At 33.6% G+C, this 16978-nt stretch overlaps 1 protein-coding gene across 4 annotated transcripts in view; it reads right to left on the minus strand.

Annotated features, from left to right (window-relative positions):
• Positions 1 to 5781: 5781 nt before the first annotated feature.
• The window catches only part of LOC143245389 (proton channel OtopLc-like), a 57242-nt gene continuing 46045 nt past the window's right edge, over positions 5782 to 16978 (minus strand). For all 4 annotated transcript variants that reach the window (XM_076491669.1, XM_076491670.1, XM_076491671.1 and 1 more), the window contains exons 3-7: positions 16055 to 16163; positions 14975 to 15236; positions 12715 to 12881; positions 10437 to 10602; positions 5782 to 9320 (exon numbers count right to left, since the gene is read on the minus strand). In XM_076491669.1, coding sequence (XP_076347784.1) covers positions 8410 to 9320; positions 10437 to 10602; positions 12715 to 12881; positions 14975 to 15236; positions 16055 to 16163 — 1615 coding nt within the window. In that variant the 3' untranslated portion in view covers positions 5782 to 8409. The remainder of the gene's footprint in view (positions 9321 to 10436; positions 10603 to 12714; positions 12882 to 14974; positions 15237 to 16054; positions 16164 to 16978) is intronic.

Below are 16978 nucleotides of genomic sequence, written 5' to 3' on the forward strand. Positions count from 1 at the left end.
CTCGTTTTGGTCATTCTCCTGAGCTAGCCACCGAGCAAGTCAGACGTGCCAATATGCTATTCAAAACGAAACGTTCATCCTCGCCAGTCAGGCCGTTAGTGCCGCCTGTAATCGTCGACGGCTTACCGCCGAACCTCACGCCGTACCAAGTCGCCACGTTGATCGCCCGAGCCAAGCCTGGGGCAACCATCGAACCGTCCAGGACCCGTATTTTACGCCGGGGAGGAATCCTCATCCAACCAGCCACTATTGCAGACCAAACCTATCTGTGCCAGCCATGGAACACTGAATTTAAAGTAAGTTGTTCCCCAACGAAAAGTCCAGTCAATCTTTATTCTGTATTCCTCAGGGGCGTCGACCCATCAATTCAACCTGAAGAAATTAGACAAACCATAGAACCCCAAATACAAGCCAAGGTATACGCAGTTCATCGAATTTATTCTAAGAACAGTAATCATCCCACACACTTCATGAAGATAGTGACAACATCGAAGTACAGTGCCGACTGTATTTTACGAGATGGCTGCTATTATCATATATTTCATTTTAGAGCCGAACGCCCACACCGACGACCACTCAAGAATGGTTCAAACCAAGCACCCAGATATCGTAAACAACCAACGGAAATCTTCCAACAGGAAAATACCAAAATACCGCCGATTCCAGACCGTATTAGAAGAAACACGAAGACGGTTCAGACAACCCGACTCAGAAGAAGACAACACCCATTGTTGGCAACACGCCAAGTTGCAGTAGATCAAGAAAGAAAAGGACAGTTCCTGCCAGACTTTAATCCCAGTTCCACAGAACTCAACAACCAGCCAGACTCAAACCATTACGAAGATAACCATCGACGCGACAGCACAAACTGAAAAACAATCTACCTCCACGCAGAAAACTCAAACCAAAATCTCGAGAAGAAACAAAGCATCACAGACCAGCGAAGAACAACTCACCGAAGAACAGCCAGTAGTTCCACCACCAAGGCCACGTTTCTCAGTTGCACCAATGGGCTTCAAGTGTGGAAACAAGTTCATGATGAAGTTGCCACCCGATCTACAAGACTGCAGCTAACAGTTTTCACGTACACCATCAACGTAGTTCATCAGTTTTTTTTTGTGTGTTTTTTTTTTTGTTTTTGTTTTTTTTTTCTTTTCCTTTTCTTTCGCAGCTACTTCCGGGCACGGTCTGGGTAGACTATTCGGCGCCCAGGCCGTGAAAGTGGGTTTTCTCGGGGTACTCCCGTTTCCCCCCACAGCAAAATCTCTGGCATCGGACCTGTAGGTCCCAGCCTCATTCTGAAAAGGGCCGTTTACCCAGTCAAGGGTATCTAATCAATTACAGTAAATTTTAAAAAACCAATTCGCCAGCCGCCAGGGTTCTCCATCCTCGAGCTAAAGTCTGGCTCACTTCACTTCACTTTCGCTGCTTTCGTCCAGTTCTCCGTCCTTCCTCTCACTCACAAATATTTTGAAATGTTAAAAATAAAGTAAAACTCCATGGATATTTTAAAACATTTCTCACGTAAGGGGACGAAGAGGAACTATAAAGTTCCTGAACACCCCAGTTGGAGAGAGAACTCTTCTGATTTCTCTCTCTCTAAACTGAACCCCTGCCACGTTAGTTTAGTTTAGTTATGACCCAACAGTGGATCTACATATAGTCTGTAACAAGATGTTAATATAGACATCTGTATTTATATATAACTTGACATCAATTTCTTTGTTTTATGCAAAGAAAATCGTGTCTACAGGGAGTTTAAACTGAACTGGCGAGCTGTGGTACTGAACTTTTGAGACAGTGTCTTGTGGGAGACTACATATAGATTGGAAATTATATTTTCGAGTTCTTTGATTTTGAACCAGAAATGAAAAATTTAAGACGAATGTGGGAAAAAAATGTAGTTTTTTGTAAAAAATGTAAATTTTTGTCATAATTTTATGCTGCTGTTTTTAATGTTTCGACGTTTAAATAATAATTTCTAAGATTACATAATGTCTGATTATTGAATAATAGAGCTTATAATAGATTTATCTGTTACTCTAAAGCAGCTGTTTTAATTTTGTGAGCTATGAGTTTGTATTTTAACGAAAAATAGAGATATAAAAAGTTGCATACTTTAATTAGTGAAACTGTTGTATTAGTCACTACTTAGAATTATGCCTGTCAATGAAATTAATTAGGCAGCTTGTAGAACTAGTATTCAAAGAAATCAAATAATATACTTATGTTTACAATAACCATTTAATAGAATAATCTAAAAGAATCCATGGGCCAGCATGGTCAGGTCATTAAGGCACTTGACTGGTAATCTCAAGGCCGTGGGCTCGAATCCCCATGACACCAAACATGCTTTCCCTTTCAATCGTGGAGGTGTTATAATGTGACGGTCAATCCCACTATTCTTTGGTAAAAGAGTAACCCAAAAATTGGCGGTGGGTGGTGATGCCTAACTGTCTTCCCTGTAGTCTTATACTACTAAATTAGGAACGACTAACGCAGATGAGTTCCCTTCTCCTGGTATCAATATATAATGGTTACGTTTCTCATGTGTATAACAATTCCCTTCTCCTGGTATCAATATATAATGGTCACGTTTGTCATGTGTATAACAGTTCCCTTCTCCTGGTATCAATATATAATGGTTACGTTTCTCATGTGTATAACAGTTCCCTTCTCCTGGTATCAATCTATAATGGTCACGTTTCTCATGTTTATAACAGTTCCCTTCTCCTGGTATCAATCTATAATGGTCACGTTTCTCATGTGTATAACAGTTCCCTTCTCCTGGTATCAATATATAATGGTTACGTTTCTCATGTTTATAACAGTTCCCTTCTCCTGGTATCAATATATAATGGTTACGTTTCTCATGTTTATAACAGTTCCCTTCTCCTGGTATCAATCTATAATGGTCACGTTTCTCATGTGTACAACAGTTCCCTTCTCCTGGTATCAATTTATAATGGTCACGTTTCTCATGTGTACAACAGTTTTAAACTGATGGATTAGGTTAAGTTAAATTAAATACCGGTTATCTGTTTTATAAACTGTTAATTTCAATAAAAGTTATATTGTTGGCGTAGAAGAAACTAAATACTGGTTATCTCTTTTTTAAACTGTTATTTTCAATAAAAGTGATGGTCTAGGTGTGGTAGAAACTAAATACTGGTTATCTCTTTTTTAAACTGTTATTTTCAATAAAAGTGATGGTCTAGGTGTGGTAGAAACTAAATACTGGTTATTTGTTTTTTAAACTGTTATTTTCAATAAAAGTGATGGTCCAGGTGTGGTAGAAACTAAATACTGGTTATTTGTTTTTTAAACTGTTATTTTCAATAAAAGTGATGGTCTAGGTGTGGTAGAAACTAAATACTGGTTATCTGTTTTTTAAACTGTTATTTTCAATAAAAGTGATGGTCCAGGTGTGGTAGAAACTAAATACTGGTTATCTGTTTTTTAAACTGTTATTTTCAATAAAAGTGATGGTCTAGGTGTGGTAGAAACTAAATACTGGTTATCTGTTTTTTAAACTGTTATTTTCAATAAAAGTGATGGTCTAGGTGTGGTAGAAACTAAATACTGGTTATCTGTTTTTTAAACTGTTATTTTCAATAAAAGTGATGGTCCAGGTGTGGTAGAAACTAAATACTGGTTATCTGTTTTTTAAACTGTTATTTTCAATAAAAGTGATGGTCCAGGTGTGGTAGAAACTAAATACTGGTTATTTGTTTTTTAAACTGTTATTTTCAATGAAAGTGATGGTCTATGTGGGGTAGCAACTAAACACTGGTTGTTATTTATTTAACATTGTTAATTTTTTTCGTGTTATTTATTTAACATTATTAATTTTTCTAGTGTTATTTATTTAACATTGTTGGTTAGTTAACACTGTTTGTTATTTAACACTATTAGTTATGTAATACTGTTTGTTATTTTACATTGTTAGTTATTTAACACTGTTTACTATTTAATGTTGTTTGTTAATTTACATTGTTAATTATTTAACACTGTTTGTTATTTAACACTATTAGTTATGTAATACTGTTTGTTATTTTACATTGTTAGTTATTTAACACTGTTTACTATTTAATGTTGTTTGTTAATTTACATTGTTAATTATTTAACACTGTTTGTTATTATACGTTGTTATTTATTTAACATTCTTATTTATTTATCACTGTTAGTTATTTAACAATGTTTATTTCTATACTGTTATTTATTTAACATTGTTAATTACTTAACACTGTTTGTTTTATAACTGTGTTAGTTATTTAACACTGTTTGTTTTATAACTGTGTTAGTTATTTAACACTGTTTGTTTTATAACTGTGTTAGTTATTTAACACTGTTTGTTTTATAACTGTGTTAGTTATTTAACACTGTTTGTTTTATAACTGTGTTAGTTATTTAACACTGTTTGTTTTATAACTGTGTTAGTTATTTAACACTGTTTGTTTTATAACTGTGTTAGTTATTTAACACTGTTTGTTTTATAACTGTGTTAGTTATTTAACACTGTTTGTTTTATAACTGTGTTAGTTATTTAACACTGTTTGTTTTATAACTGTGTTAATTATTTAACACTGTTTGTTTTATAACTGTGTTAGTTATTTAACACTGTTTGTTTTATAACTGTGTTAGTTATTTAACACTGTTTGTGTTATAACTGTGTTAGTTATTTAACACTGTTTGTTTTATAACTGTGTTAGTTATTTAACACTGTTTGTTTTATAACTGTGTTAGTTATTTAACACTGTTTGTTTTATAACTGTGTTAGTTATTTAACACTGTTTGTGTTATAACTGTGTTAGTTATTTAACACTGTTTGTTTTATAACTGTGTTGGTTATTTAACACTGTTTGTTTTATAACTGTGTTAGTTATTTAACACTGTTTGTTTTATAACTGTGTTAGTTATTTAACACTGTTTGTTTTATAACTGTGTTAGTTATTTAACACTGTTTGTTTTATAACTGTGTTAGTTATTTAACACTGTTTGTTTTATAACTGTGTTAGTTATTTAACACTGTTTGTTTTATAACTGTGTTAGTTATTTAACACTGTTTGTTTTATAACTGTGTTAATTATTTAACACTGTTTGTTTTATAACTGTGTTAGTTATTTAACACTGTTTGTTTTATAACTGTGTTAGTTATTTAACACTGTTTGTGTTATAACTGTGTTAGTTATTTAACACTGTTTGTTTTATAACTGTGTTAGTTATTTAACACTGTTTGTTTTATAACTGTGTTAGTTATTTAACACTGTTTGTTTTATAACTGTGTTAGTTATTTAACACTGTTTGTGTTATAACTGTGTTAGTTATTTAACACTGTTTGTTTTATAACTGTGTTAGTTATTTAACACTGTTTGTTTTATAACTGTGTTAGTTATTTAACACTGTTTGTTTTATAACTGTGTTAGTTATTTAACACTGTTTGTTTTATAACTGTGTTAGTTATTTAACACTGTTTGCTAGTTTGTAATATTTCAGACTGCTGTTGATCGTTATTCACTTAGTTGTTTCATGTTTCTTGAGTCAGAGTTATAAATACATGGTAGTTTATATTCATTGAGTCAGAGTTATAAATACATGGTAGTTTATATTCATTGAGTCAGAGTTATAAATACATGGTAGTTTATATTCATTGAGTCAGAGTTATAAATACATGGTAGTTTATATTCATTGAGTCAGAGTTATAAATACATGGTAGTTTATATTCATTGAGTCAGAGTTATAAATACATGGTAGTTTATATTCATTGAGTCAGAGTTATAAATACATGGTAGTTTATATTCATTGAGTCAGAGTTATAAATACATGGTAGTTTATATTCATTGAGTCAGAGTTATAAATACATGGTAGTTTATATTCATTGAGTGGTCACATGTTAGGTACTACAGAGTTAGTAGTCATATTTCCTACGTACTTAGTAGTCGTATATGCTGCAGAATTGGTGGTCCTATCTCCTACATTCTTCTTAGTCCTATCTCCTGCAGACTTGGTAGTCCTATCTGCTACAGACTTGGTGCTCCTATCTTCTACTAACTTAATGGTCTTATATTAGGTGTTACTGACTTGATTGTCCTGTGTTAGGTGCTACTGACTTGATGGTCCAATGTTAGGTGCTACTGACTTGATGTTCTTATGTTAGGTGCTACTGACTTGATTGTCCTATGTTAGGTGCTACTGACCTGATGATCTTATGTTAGGTACTATCTTGGTGGTCCCATGTTTGGTACTATTGATTTGGAGGTCATATATTATTCGCTACTAACTTGGTGGTCTTATGTCAGGTACTGTCTTGATGGTCCCATGTTTGGTACTATTGATTTGGAGGTCATATATTATTCGCTACTGACTTGGTGGTCTTATGTCAGGTACTGTCTTGGTGGTAACATGTTTGGTACTATTGATTTGGAGGTCATATATTATTCGCTACTGATTTGGTAGTCTTATGTCAGGTACTGTCTTGGTGGTCCTATGTTTGGTACTATTGATTTGGAGGTCATATATCATTCGCTACTAACTTGGTGGTACTATGTTATCTGGTTTAAATAATTGAAATAAATAACAACAAATTAGAAACATGATTTTTTTAAATTGAAAATTGTTCAATATTCAAAATAATTACTCTCACATGTTTTGTTGATAACTTGGTACTAAAGTACAAAATAATTTTCACACCATTTTGCCTGTTTAACGAAACTATCTTTGTTCTCATACGTTAATTTTTCAAAAACAGCTACAACAAAATATAGCTTGGTTAAAACATAATTGTCGAATTATCGAAAGTCAATGAAATACGAGAGCTATGTACTATATATAAAACACGTATTTGTGTTTATAAAGTTATAGAAGAAAGTAGTCCACTACCTTGTTTAACAGGAAGAAGGAAAATATCTTTGTGGAACTTTTGATAACGCGCAGCATAGACATCGTATATACAGATAAACTGTGTTGAACTATTGACTGCAAGCTACACAATAAACATTCTGTTTTTTAAATTTGATTTTCACAACTGAAATTCGAGGTTCAATTGTTCGTAGGGAACACAGTAGATAGCGCTGTGTGGCTTGGTATAAAACAGACAAATGAAGTAATTTATAAGAAATTTGCTGTTTATATTTGATAGGCCTAAATTAACCTTTTCAGTTGGCTTTCCTAGAGTTTGTTTTCACAAATACGGAAGTTCTACACACAGACTATATGTTTCAGATGTTTGCCTGTACATAATTATTTATGTAGTGTGGGTCTGTCTGTCCTTAGACCTGCACAAACGTGATTTTTACCAATACGATGCTCACCATTACTAAGATAGATTCTGTAGCGCTGAATATTCGGCTCTTGATTGGTTCTGTGGTCTCGTGTGTCATGCGTGATAGGCTGTTCACGAACGTGGTTTGAAATAGTAGCTAATAACAATAAGTTATAGACGTCAAGGGTGTGTCTTATTCCTCTGACGTTAGGTTTTGTTATTTTAGTTTTTTATAACTCTGTAGTTCTCTCTCCTTGTTGTTATAATGCAGCTGTCTTACACGTTGTCCAAAAAGCCTTTGACTTAGAAATCGTTGTGTGTAAAACGCTAAATGAGAAGAAATACCCCATATGGAAGTCAATAAGAATATTACACTTTTTATTGTTAATGTCGTCAAATAAAGACTCCCAACCTCCAAACTAGATATACCATGTGAATATCTACTACCAAGATAATGTAAATAACCTTGTTCACAGCTTCCTCTCAGCATCTGTATCAATCAACATGGTATTTATCTTACCTCCAATTCTATCCATACTTCATTCTCATCAGAAACCCTTCTAGAACGTATGAAGAGAGGTCTTAGCCCTTGAATATTCATGGGGAAATCTCCCATACCTAACTTCCGGACTTTAGACTTTTGTTTAACACCTCCGAGGTGACCGTTATTCCAATTGTGACAAAGTCAAGACACGGATGACTGTTTACTTTTATGTTTCGTGGCTTCACACATTCTGCTACAATACTATCACGTATTACTGAAAGTATCTAAAAATTACCAAAGCCTACTTGGTTCTGTTTTAAAAAAACTGAATGACAACAAATGTAACATATATTTTGAAGTACTTGGCACAGAATAAGCGGTCAATACACAGTTTCACAAACATGTTGCTGGCATAGACAGAGGAAGTGAGTGAGGTACTGAGGGCATGTCTACCTTCAGTAGTGAAGTGACCGATTTAACCATCAGTTGCTCCTCTAACGTTGAATTCAATGATCAAGTTTAAAATAGCAAATGATGTGCCCCCGGTAGTCGAACCCCTCCCCCCAAAAATAAACTTGTATATTTAGGTAACAGTCTATGGCTACAGATCACACCTGTTTATAATTTAGTTTGGGCCAACTATGAGACGTCTGGTCAATCAGTTCTATTCTCCTTTATTGTATGCCGACTGCCAGACGTCTGCCAGACACACAGAGGAATGAAACCTATAGAACAACATTGGAGGGAGGGTAGCGTGAGCAACAATCATCCAGTTCATTCCGAAGTAGTGTTCGGGTCCCAGATGCTTCTCCACACTCTTATGCTGGAAGGTGTTCACGACCCACAGGGCGAGGTTCAGAATGATGAGGAACGTGATAAGCTCTCTTCCTGGCTTCCGGTAAACCAGGTCGTTAGTGTTAGAGCAACGACGAAGACCGTCGCTAACAAACACAGTCTGCCAGCTGATCTGGACCATGGTCAGTATGTTGAGGACGAGTCTCACGTAGTTCCTATTGTGACCTTCTGCCCAAATTGACAGTATCCCGTTGATGAAGTAAAACGGCAAGGGTAGAAACATCAATAGGTCGTCTAGGAACGTAATTGGATGTCGGTTGATGTTCAGTTTCCTGATCTGGTAATGAACCAGAAGGAGAGAAACTGTCCCTAAAATGATTAATATCACCTCTTGACTCGTGTAGATATTAACTCCAATATGAACGTGTTTCTCACTTGTGATCGCCACAAAAAAAACTATCACTGTTACTATGGTAACGAACATCAGAAATAAACCCAGAAAGAGTCCTTTATTGGCGGAGTGGCAGTCCACACTCAGAACAAGGTTACTTTCAAAGTGGACGTCATTCCCTTCTTCCACGTTCACCTTGTGAGTAAAATGCTGCGGTTGGGCGTGGATGTGGTCCTTACCTATATTTTGCCATACAATAAACCAAACTCCCGCTAAAAGCAAGTTGTACTCGATAGTGAAAGGGTAGAGGTACGGAACGGCACGCAGTGAAAAGGGCGACAGAACAAAGTTCACTCCGAAACATTCCCTGCTGCTACTGTCAAAGGTACCTAAAAATAAGGAATCAATCGATGTTATATTGTAGTGTTTAGCAATACAATAAACGTGTGTAACAAAGAAGTCAGTACATACATGTTATGAAGAAACTATCGATGTTATATTATAGCGTTTAACAACACAACAAACGTGTGTAACAAACAAGTCAGTACATACATTTTATGATGAAACTATAGATGTTATAGTGCAGTGTTTAACAACACAACAAACGTGTGTAACAAAGAATTCAGTAGATACATTTTATGATGAAACTATAGATGTTATATTGCAGTGTTTAACAACACAACAAACGTGTGTAACAAAGAATTCAGTACATACATGTTATGAAGAAACTATCGATGTTATATTGCAGTGTTTAACAACACAACAAACGTATGTAACAAACAAGTCAGTACATGTTATGAAGAAACTATAGATGTTATATTGCAGTGTTTAACAACACAACAAACGTGTGTAACAAAGAATTCAGTACATACATTTTATGATGAAACTATAGATGTTATATTGCAGTGTTTAACAACACAACAAACGTGTGTAACAAACAAGTCAGTACACACATGTTATGAAGAAACTATCGATGTTATATTGTAGTGTTTAACAATGTCACAAGTCCATGTAAACCATGAATAATTTGTCATGAGACAATGCAAACCATAAATGTATTTGTGACACGTCCATGAAAACCACGATGTATTTGTCACAAGTTCATGTAAACCATGCAGTATTTGTCATGAGTCCATGTACACCATGCAGTATTTGTCAGGAGTTCATATGAATAAGGAAGGATGTACTCACTAGTTTTTGTCAGGAGTTCATATCAATAAGGAAGTATGTACTTCTAGTATTTGTCAGGAGTTCATGTGAATAAGGAAGGATGTAATCACTATTTTTTGTCAGGAGTTCATGTGAATAAGGAAGGATGTATTCACTAGTTTTTGTCAAGAGTTCATATGAATAAGAAAGGATGTACTCACTAGTTTTTGTCAGGAGTTCATATGAATAAGGAAGGATGTACTCACTATTTTTTGTCAGGAGTTCATATGAATAAGGAAGGATGTACTCACTAGTATTTGTCAGGAGTTCATATGAATAAGGAAGGATGTACTCACTAGTTTCTACTCCAGTTTCATTTCTGTCTGATCCGTTGCTCGAAGTTTTATGATAATAATCCTGCAGGGCATCCTCAACTATAGTGCTAAACCAAAAGTACAAGGAGGTGGCGATCAAATGCATCAAACCAAATCTTGATAAAGGTTTCATTCTGTTGATTATAACCTGCAACATCCAGAAAACAAAATGTTATGTAAGGTAGGAAAACATTAACTATCTAAACAACACGAACTATAACTATCTGTTGATTATAACCTGCAACATCCAGAAAACAAAATGTTATGTAAGGAAGGAAAACATTAACTATCTAAACAACACGAACTATAACTATCTGTTGATTATAACCTGCAACATCCAGAAAACAAAATGTTATGTAAGGAAGGAAAACATTAACTATCTAAACAACACGAACTATAACTATCTGTTGATTATAACCTGCAACATCCAGAAAACAAAATGTTATGTAAGGAAGGAAAACATTAACTATCTAAACAACACGAACTATAACTATCTGTTGATTATAACCTGCAACATCCAGAAAACCAAATGTTATGTAAGGAAGGAAAACATTAACTATCTAAACAACACGAACTATAACAATCTGTTGATTATAACCTGCAACATCCAGAAAACCAAATGTTATGCAAGGAAGGAAAACATTAACTATCTAAACAACACGAACTATAACAATCTGTTGATTATAACCTGCAACATCCAGAAAACCAAATGTTATGTAAGGAAGGAAAACATTAACTATCTAAACAACACGAACTATAACTATCTAAAGAACACGAACTACAACTATCTAAACAACACGAACTATAACAATCCAAACAACACGAACTATAACAATACAAACAACACGAACTATAACTATCTAAACAACACGAACTATAACAATCTAAACAACACGAACTATAACTATCTAAACAACACGAACTATAACTATCTAAACAATACAAACATTAACTATCTAAACAACACGAACTATAACTATCTAAAGAACACGAACTACAACTATCTAAACAACATGAACTATAACAAAACAAACAACACAAACTATAACTATCTAAACAACACGAAACATAACTATCTAAACAACATGATCTACAAAAATCTAAACAAGAAGAACTACAACAATCAAAAGAAGAAGAACTATAACAATTTAAACGAAAAGATCTATAAAATCTACACAAAAGAACCATAACAATCTAAACAAGAACTAGAACAATAAAAGAAGAATAACTATATCAGTTTAAACAAGAATAACTATAGTAATCTAACCAAGAATAACTATAGTAATCTAAACAAGAATAACTATAGTAATATAAACAAGAACTACAACAATCAAAACAAGAATTATAGCAATTTAAACAAGAACTACAACAATCAAAACAAGAGCTAATGCAATTTAAACAAGAAACTACAACAATCAAAACAAGAGCTATAGCAATTTAAACAAGAACTACAACAATCAAAACAAGAACTATAGCAATTTAAACAAGAACTACAAAAATCAAAACAAGAACTATAGCAATTTAAACAAGAACTACAACAATCAAAACAAGAACTATAGCAATTTAAGCAAGAACTACAACAATCAAAACAAGAACTATAGCAATTTAAACAAGAACTACAACAATCAAAACAAGAGCTATAGCAATTTAAACAAGAACTACAACAATCAAAACAAGAACTATAGCAATTTAAACAAGAACTACAACAATCAAAACAAGAACTATATCAATTTAAACAAGAACTACAACAATAAAAAAAGAGCTGTAACAATTTAAACAAGAGCTACAACAATCAAAACAAGAACTATATCAATTTAAACAAGAACTACAACAATCAAAACAAGAGCTGTAACAATTTAAACAAGAAGAACTATAACAATCTAAACAAGAAGAACGATAACAATTTAAACTACACAAACTATAACTGTATAAATAACACGAAATATAATTATCTAAACAACACGAACTATAACTATATAAATTACACGAATTATAATTATGTAAACAATAAGAATTATAACTAACTAAACAACACGAACATAACTGAAATAATACGGTAATTCAAGATATCTAAAGAAGACGAACTATATTTTTATTAGAATCTACAGTTGTTGGAGTATGTAAGATTAGTTTTCATAAGAGGTACTATGTTACGACCACTTGGTTAGTTATATGTTTGTTATATTTTTTGACATCAGTTGTTGGTAAGTTTGCCATATTTTCCAACATATCTGTTGTCTAGATGGTAAAAACAACTTACATTTGCGTATTTGAAGCAGATGAACAGTTGATAAAATGAGTAGACTGGAACGACTACATGGAGTACAATGGCTGCTATGTCAACACACTCGTTCTTGTGATTTACAGTGAAGACTATTTGTTGGCCCAACTGTAATCCCTCGTAAATCAAGTTCCCGAAACAAAATGCTGAAAGAAAAGTTTTATGTAATAATTGTGCACAAAAAATAGTATGTAGGTAGAATTGTAAATACCCAGAAGTTGAATGTTGTAAAAAAAATATTAATATCTGTGATGGGCTTGTTATAAGAAACCCATTACGCAAGAAAACTCGTGAAATTGGTTATCTTTGTGAAATAATCACAGTGTATTATGGAAAGGATGGTAAGCTGGAGGAAAAACCCATAACTTATCTGATACGAGTCCAATCACGTGATTGGATTCGATACCACTGATTTTGTGTTTTGTAGATTAAATTATTTCTTTAATGTTATTAATATGCACCATATATTTATTTCATCGAAGAGGAACCAAAGGCCGCCTGAAGGGTCATGTGTTCTAACCACTCATACCATTATACAGTGTTGTGTTATTTGTCAGTGAATCAATAAACACTAAATTGACGTCACACATAAGACACCGAACTTTTCGATTTGTATTCTATTAAGTCAGTGAAATATACGTATACCATAACTCACGAAAATAATTATACACACTGTAACACAGCATGACATACGAACTGTAAAATAATTATACACACTGTAACACAGCATGACATACGAACTGTAAAGAGTTATACACATTGTAACACAGCATGACATACGAACTGTAAAAGAGTTACACACACTGTAACACAGCATGACATACGAACTGTAAAAGAGTTATACACACTGTAACACAGCATGACGTACGAACTATAAAAGAGTTATACACCGTAACACAGCATGACATACGAACTGTAAAAGAGTTATACACATTGTAACACAGCATGACATACGAACTGTAAAAGAGTTATACACACTGTAACACAGCATGACGTACGAACTGTAAAAGAGTTATACACACTGTAACACAGCATGACGTACGAACTGTAAAAGAGTTATACACACTGTAACACAGTATGACATACGAACTGTAAAAGCAAGAAATAATAATATTTGTTACTTTTTATTTTAGTTTACTTACTGTTCAAACCGAACACTGCTTTAGTTTACCAAGTTCTATTTATGTTGTATATTATTTTGTACTTATAACAAGGTGTACGACTTTAGGACTAAAAGTATGGAAGTTGTAAAAATCAACTGTCGTGCTTTTATTTTGTAGAGTTTTGTGCGCATGTGTATAATTCGTATCTGAAACCCGTACTTATTTTATTCTGCGCTATGTGTTAGTCCTTCACAAATGAAGTTGTGAACAGTGAACAGTGAACAGTGACTATTAATGTACTTATTTTATTCTGCGCTATGTGTTAGTTCTTCAGCGTGTAGAGCATCGCAAATGAAGTTGTGAACAGTGAACAGTGAACAGTGACTATTAATGCAATTTTTTATAGTTCTGTGGATATAAACAAGGTTTGTTTTGAATTTCACACAAAGCTACTCGAGGGCTATCTGCGCTAGCCGTCCCTAATTTAGCAGTGTAAGACTAGAGGAGAGACAGCTAGTCATCACCACCCACCGCAAACTCTTGGGCTATTCTTTTACCAATGAATAGTGGGATTGGCTGTCACATTATAACGCCCTCACGGCTGAAAGGACGAGCATGTTTGGTGCGACCGGGATTCGAACCCGCGACCCTCAAATTACGAGTCGAACGCCTTAACACACTTGGCCATACCAGGCCGGTAAACAAGGTAGTATCATTATATCTCAATGGAAATTTCAATAAGCGCCTAAAAATCGACAGTTAAGCCTAAAGTTTGAATACACTTCTTACGCGAACATGAATTTTCTTCTGTTATAATCTACCGCTGTTAGTCTTGTGATTTTGTTCATATTACCGAAGTAATTCTCTTCGAAAGTTAATATTATGAGCATCATAATTTTGCATGCGTGTAGAACAATGCATGTTAAACGTCGATCAGTTTAGTACTCGAATACATGTAAAACTATCTGTACCATTAGCCAATAGCAACATCGGGTTTCCACGGTGAGGTAGCAGACATACACGTATGGATTGACAGATCGATACACATTGTTTTTAAAATTAAATATATTTAACTGTTTCTTTAAGTATTTTTGTTATGGATTAAGTACATGGCAAACTAAGGTTTTTAGGCCTACCTGCCATTCCTATCTTCAAATAGAAACTACCACCGTGACGACCTTTAAGAAACCGGTAAGAAGGTCTCACCATGTTTGGCCCGATATCAAACATCGTATTACAAACGGCTTGTGTCGTTTGACTCGTACGTTCCATGGCTTCTTGCAAGGCTTCATTTTTCTCGTTCACCAAACGTAGAGCGTGATTTTTATAGCGTTGAAGGTCGATGTGGAACAGTAGTAGCCACAAAAAGCCCATAGTAGCTACAACGATGCTAAAAATCTGCGAAAAATTATATTTATTTATGCTGACACTTCTGTTACATACTTCAAAACAGCTTTCTGTTAATATATGATGAGTTATGTAGGAAGCGTAAAAATCCTAGAATTCTGGGTCGTACTTTCAAAAAACAAACTACACAAATCTTGTTTGATCTGGTCGCTGACCTGGTCATCTCAAACTACCATTTTACTTCTTGACCCCAAGCTCTCGACGACCACTTTGAAATTTAAACAATTATTAATGATCTATTATCTATACCTTAGCTGATGTTATTTAACGTGAGATTAGTTCAGGAAAACTAAATAATAAAAGTTAATTGTATGTAATTTTACTGTACTAGAGTATTACATGAAACAAGTTTGAATTTTAATTGTATGTAGTTTTACTGTATTAGAGTATTACATGAAACAAGTTTAAGTTTTAATTGTATGTAGTTTTACTGTACCAGAGTATTACATGAAACAAGTTTAAGTTTTAATTGTATGTAGTTTTACTGTACCAGAGTATTACATGAAACAGGTTTAAGTTTTAATTGTATGTAGTTTTACTAGTAGAGTATTACATGAAACAAGTTTAAGTTTTAATTGTATGTAGTTTTACTGTACTAGAGTATTACATGAAACAAGTTTAAGGTTTAATTGTATGTAGTTTTACTGTAGTAGAGTATTACATGAAACAAGTTTAAGTTTTAATTGTATGTAGTTTTACTGTAGTAGAGTATTACATGAAACAAGTTTAAGTTTTAATTGTATGTAATTTTACTGTATTAGAGTATTACACGAAACAAGTCCAAGTTTTAAATTCTGTATTATTCTCACCTCAGTCGTATACCTCTTTGTAACTTTTTGATCTGTCATAGTGATAACGCCACCTAGTGTCACCAAGAATACAGCATAAATGATGCTTAGTAACACTGAAAATGTTTTCCTGAAAAATATGACAAAAATGTATAATGATTATAACAAAACAAAACCTGTTTTGATTTCAATATAAAAAAAAATGAAAATAAACGTATTTCGTTTCATCGACGATGTTTCGAATAAAAAATATTTCGTATATGAAGATTTGACAAATAGTTACTACAATTATAACTTTCTGGACTAGAAAATAATATTTGTTTAAGGCAAAGATACTATAAGTTTTTACTGTAAGCCCTTATCTCCTCTGTGACTTGACCTATTTTTCCTAAAATAATAGAGTGAAAGAGTAGCAGTTATGTCCGATCAGATCAGACGTCCACTTTTGCACTCTAGCAAGGGCTTAGAAAGACTTACTAAACATCCTTCCGTCCACTTCTGCACTTTAGGAAGGGCTTAGAAAGACTTACTAAACATCCTCCCGATATAGATATATCAAATTATGAGTTGCTAAAACAGCATACTATTATGTATTGCTTTTATGAAGCACAAAAACAATGAACACATTTAAATTGAAAATATTATTTTACTTCATATCAGTGACATGAATGTGTGGTCCCCAGTATTACACCTGGAAACCACAACATGAAGTGTTAAGATAACATGTTTAATAAAGAACAGTCACAACAGAAATAGTTAATAAAGAATGTTTTAATAAACAACAGCCACGACATGAAGGGTTAACACAACATGTTTTAATAAACAACCACAACATGGAAGGTTAACATAACATGTTTTAATAACCAACAGCCACAACATAAAGAGTTAACACAACATGTTTTAATAAACAACAGCCACAACATGAAGAGTTAACATAACATGTTT

This window comes from Tachypleus tridentatus, chromosome 2 (genome assembly GCF_004210375.1).
Source record: "Tachypleus tridentatus isolate NWPU-2018 chromosome 2, ASM421037v1, whole genome shotgun sequence".
Lineage (NCBI taxonomy): Eukaryota > Metazoa > Arthropoda > Merostomata > Xiphosura > Limulidae > Tachypleus > Tachypleus tridentatus.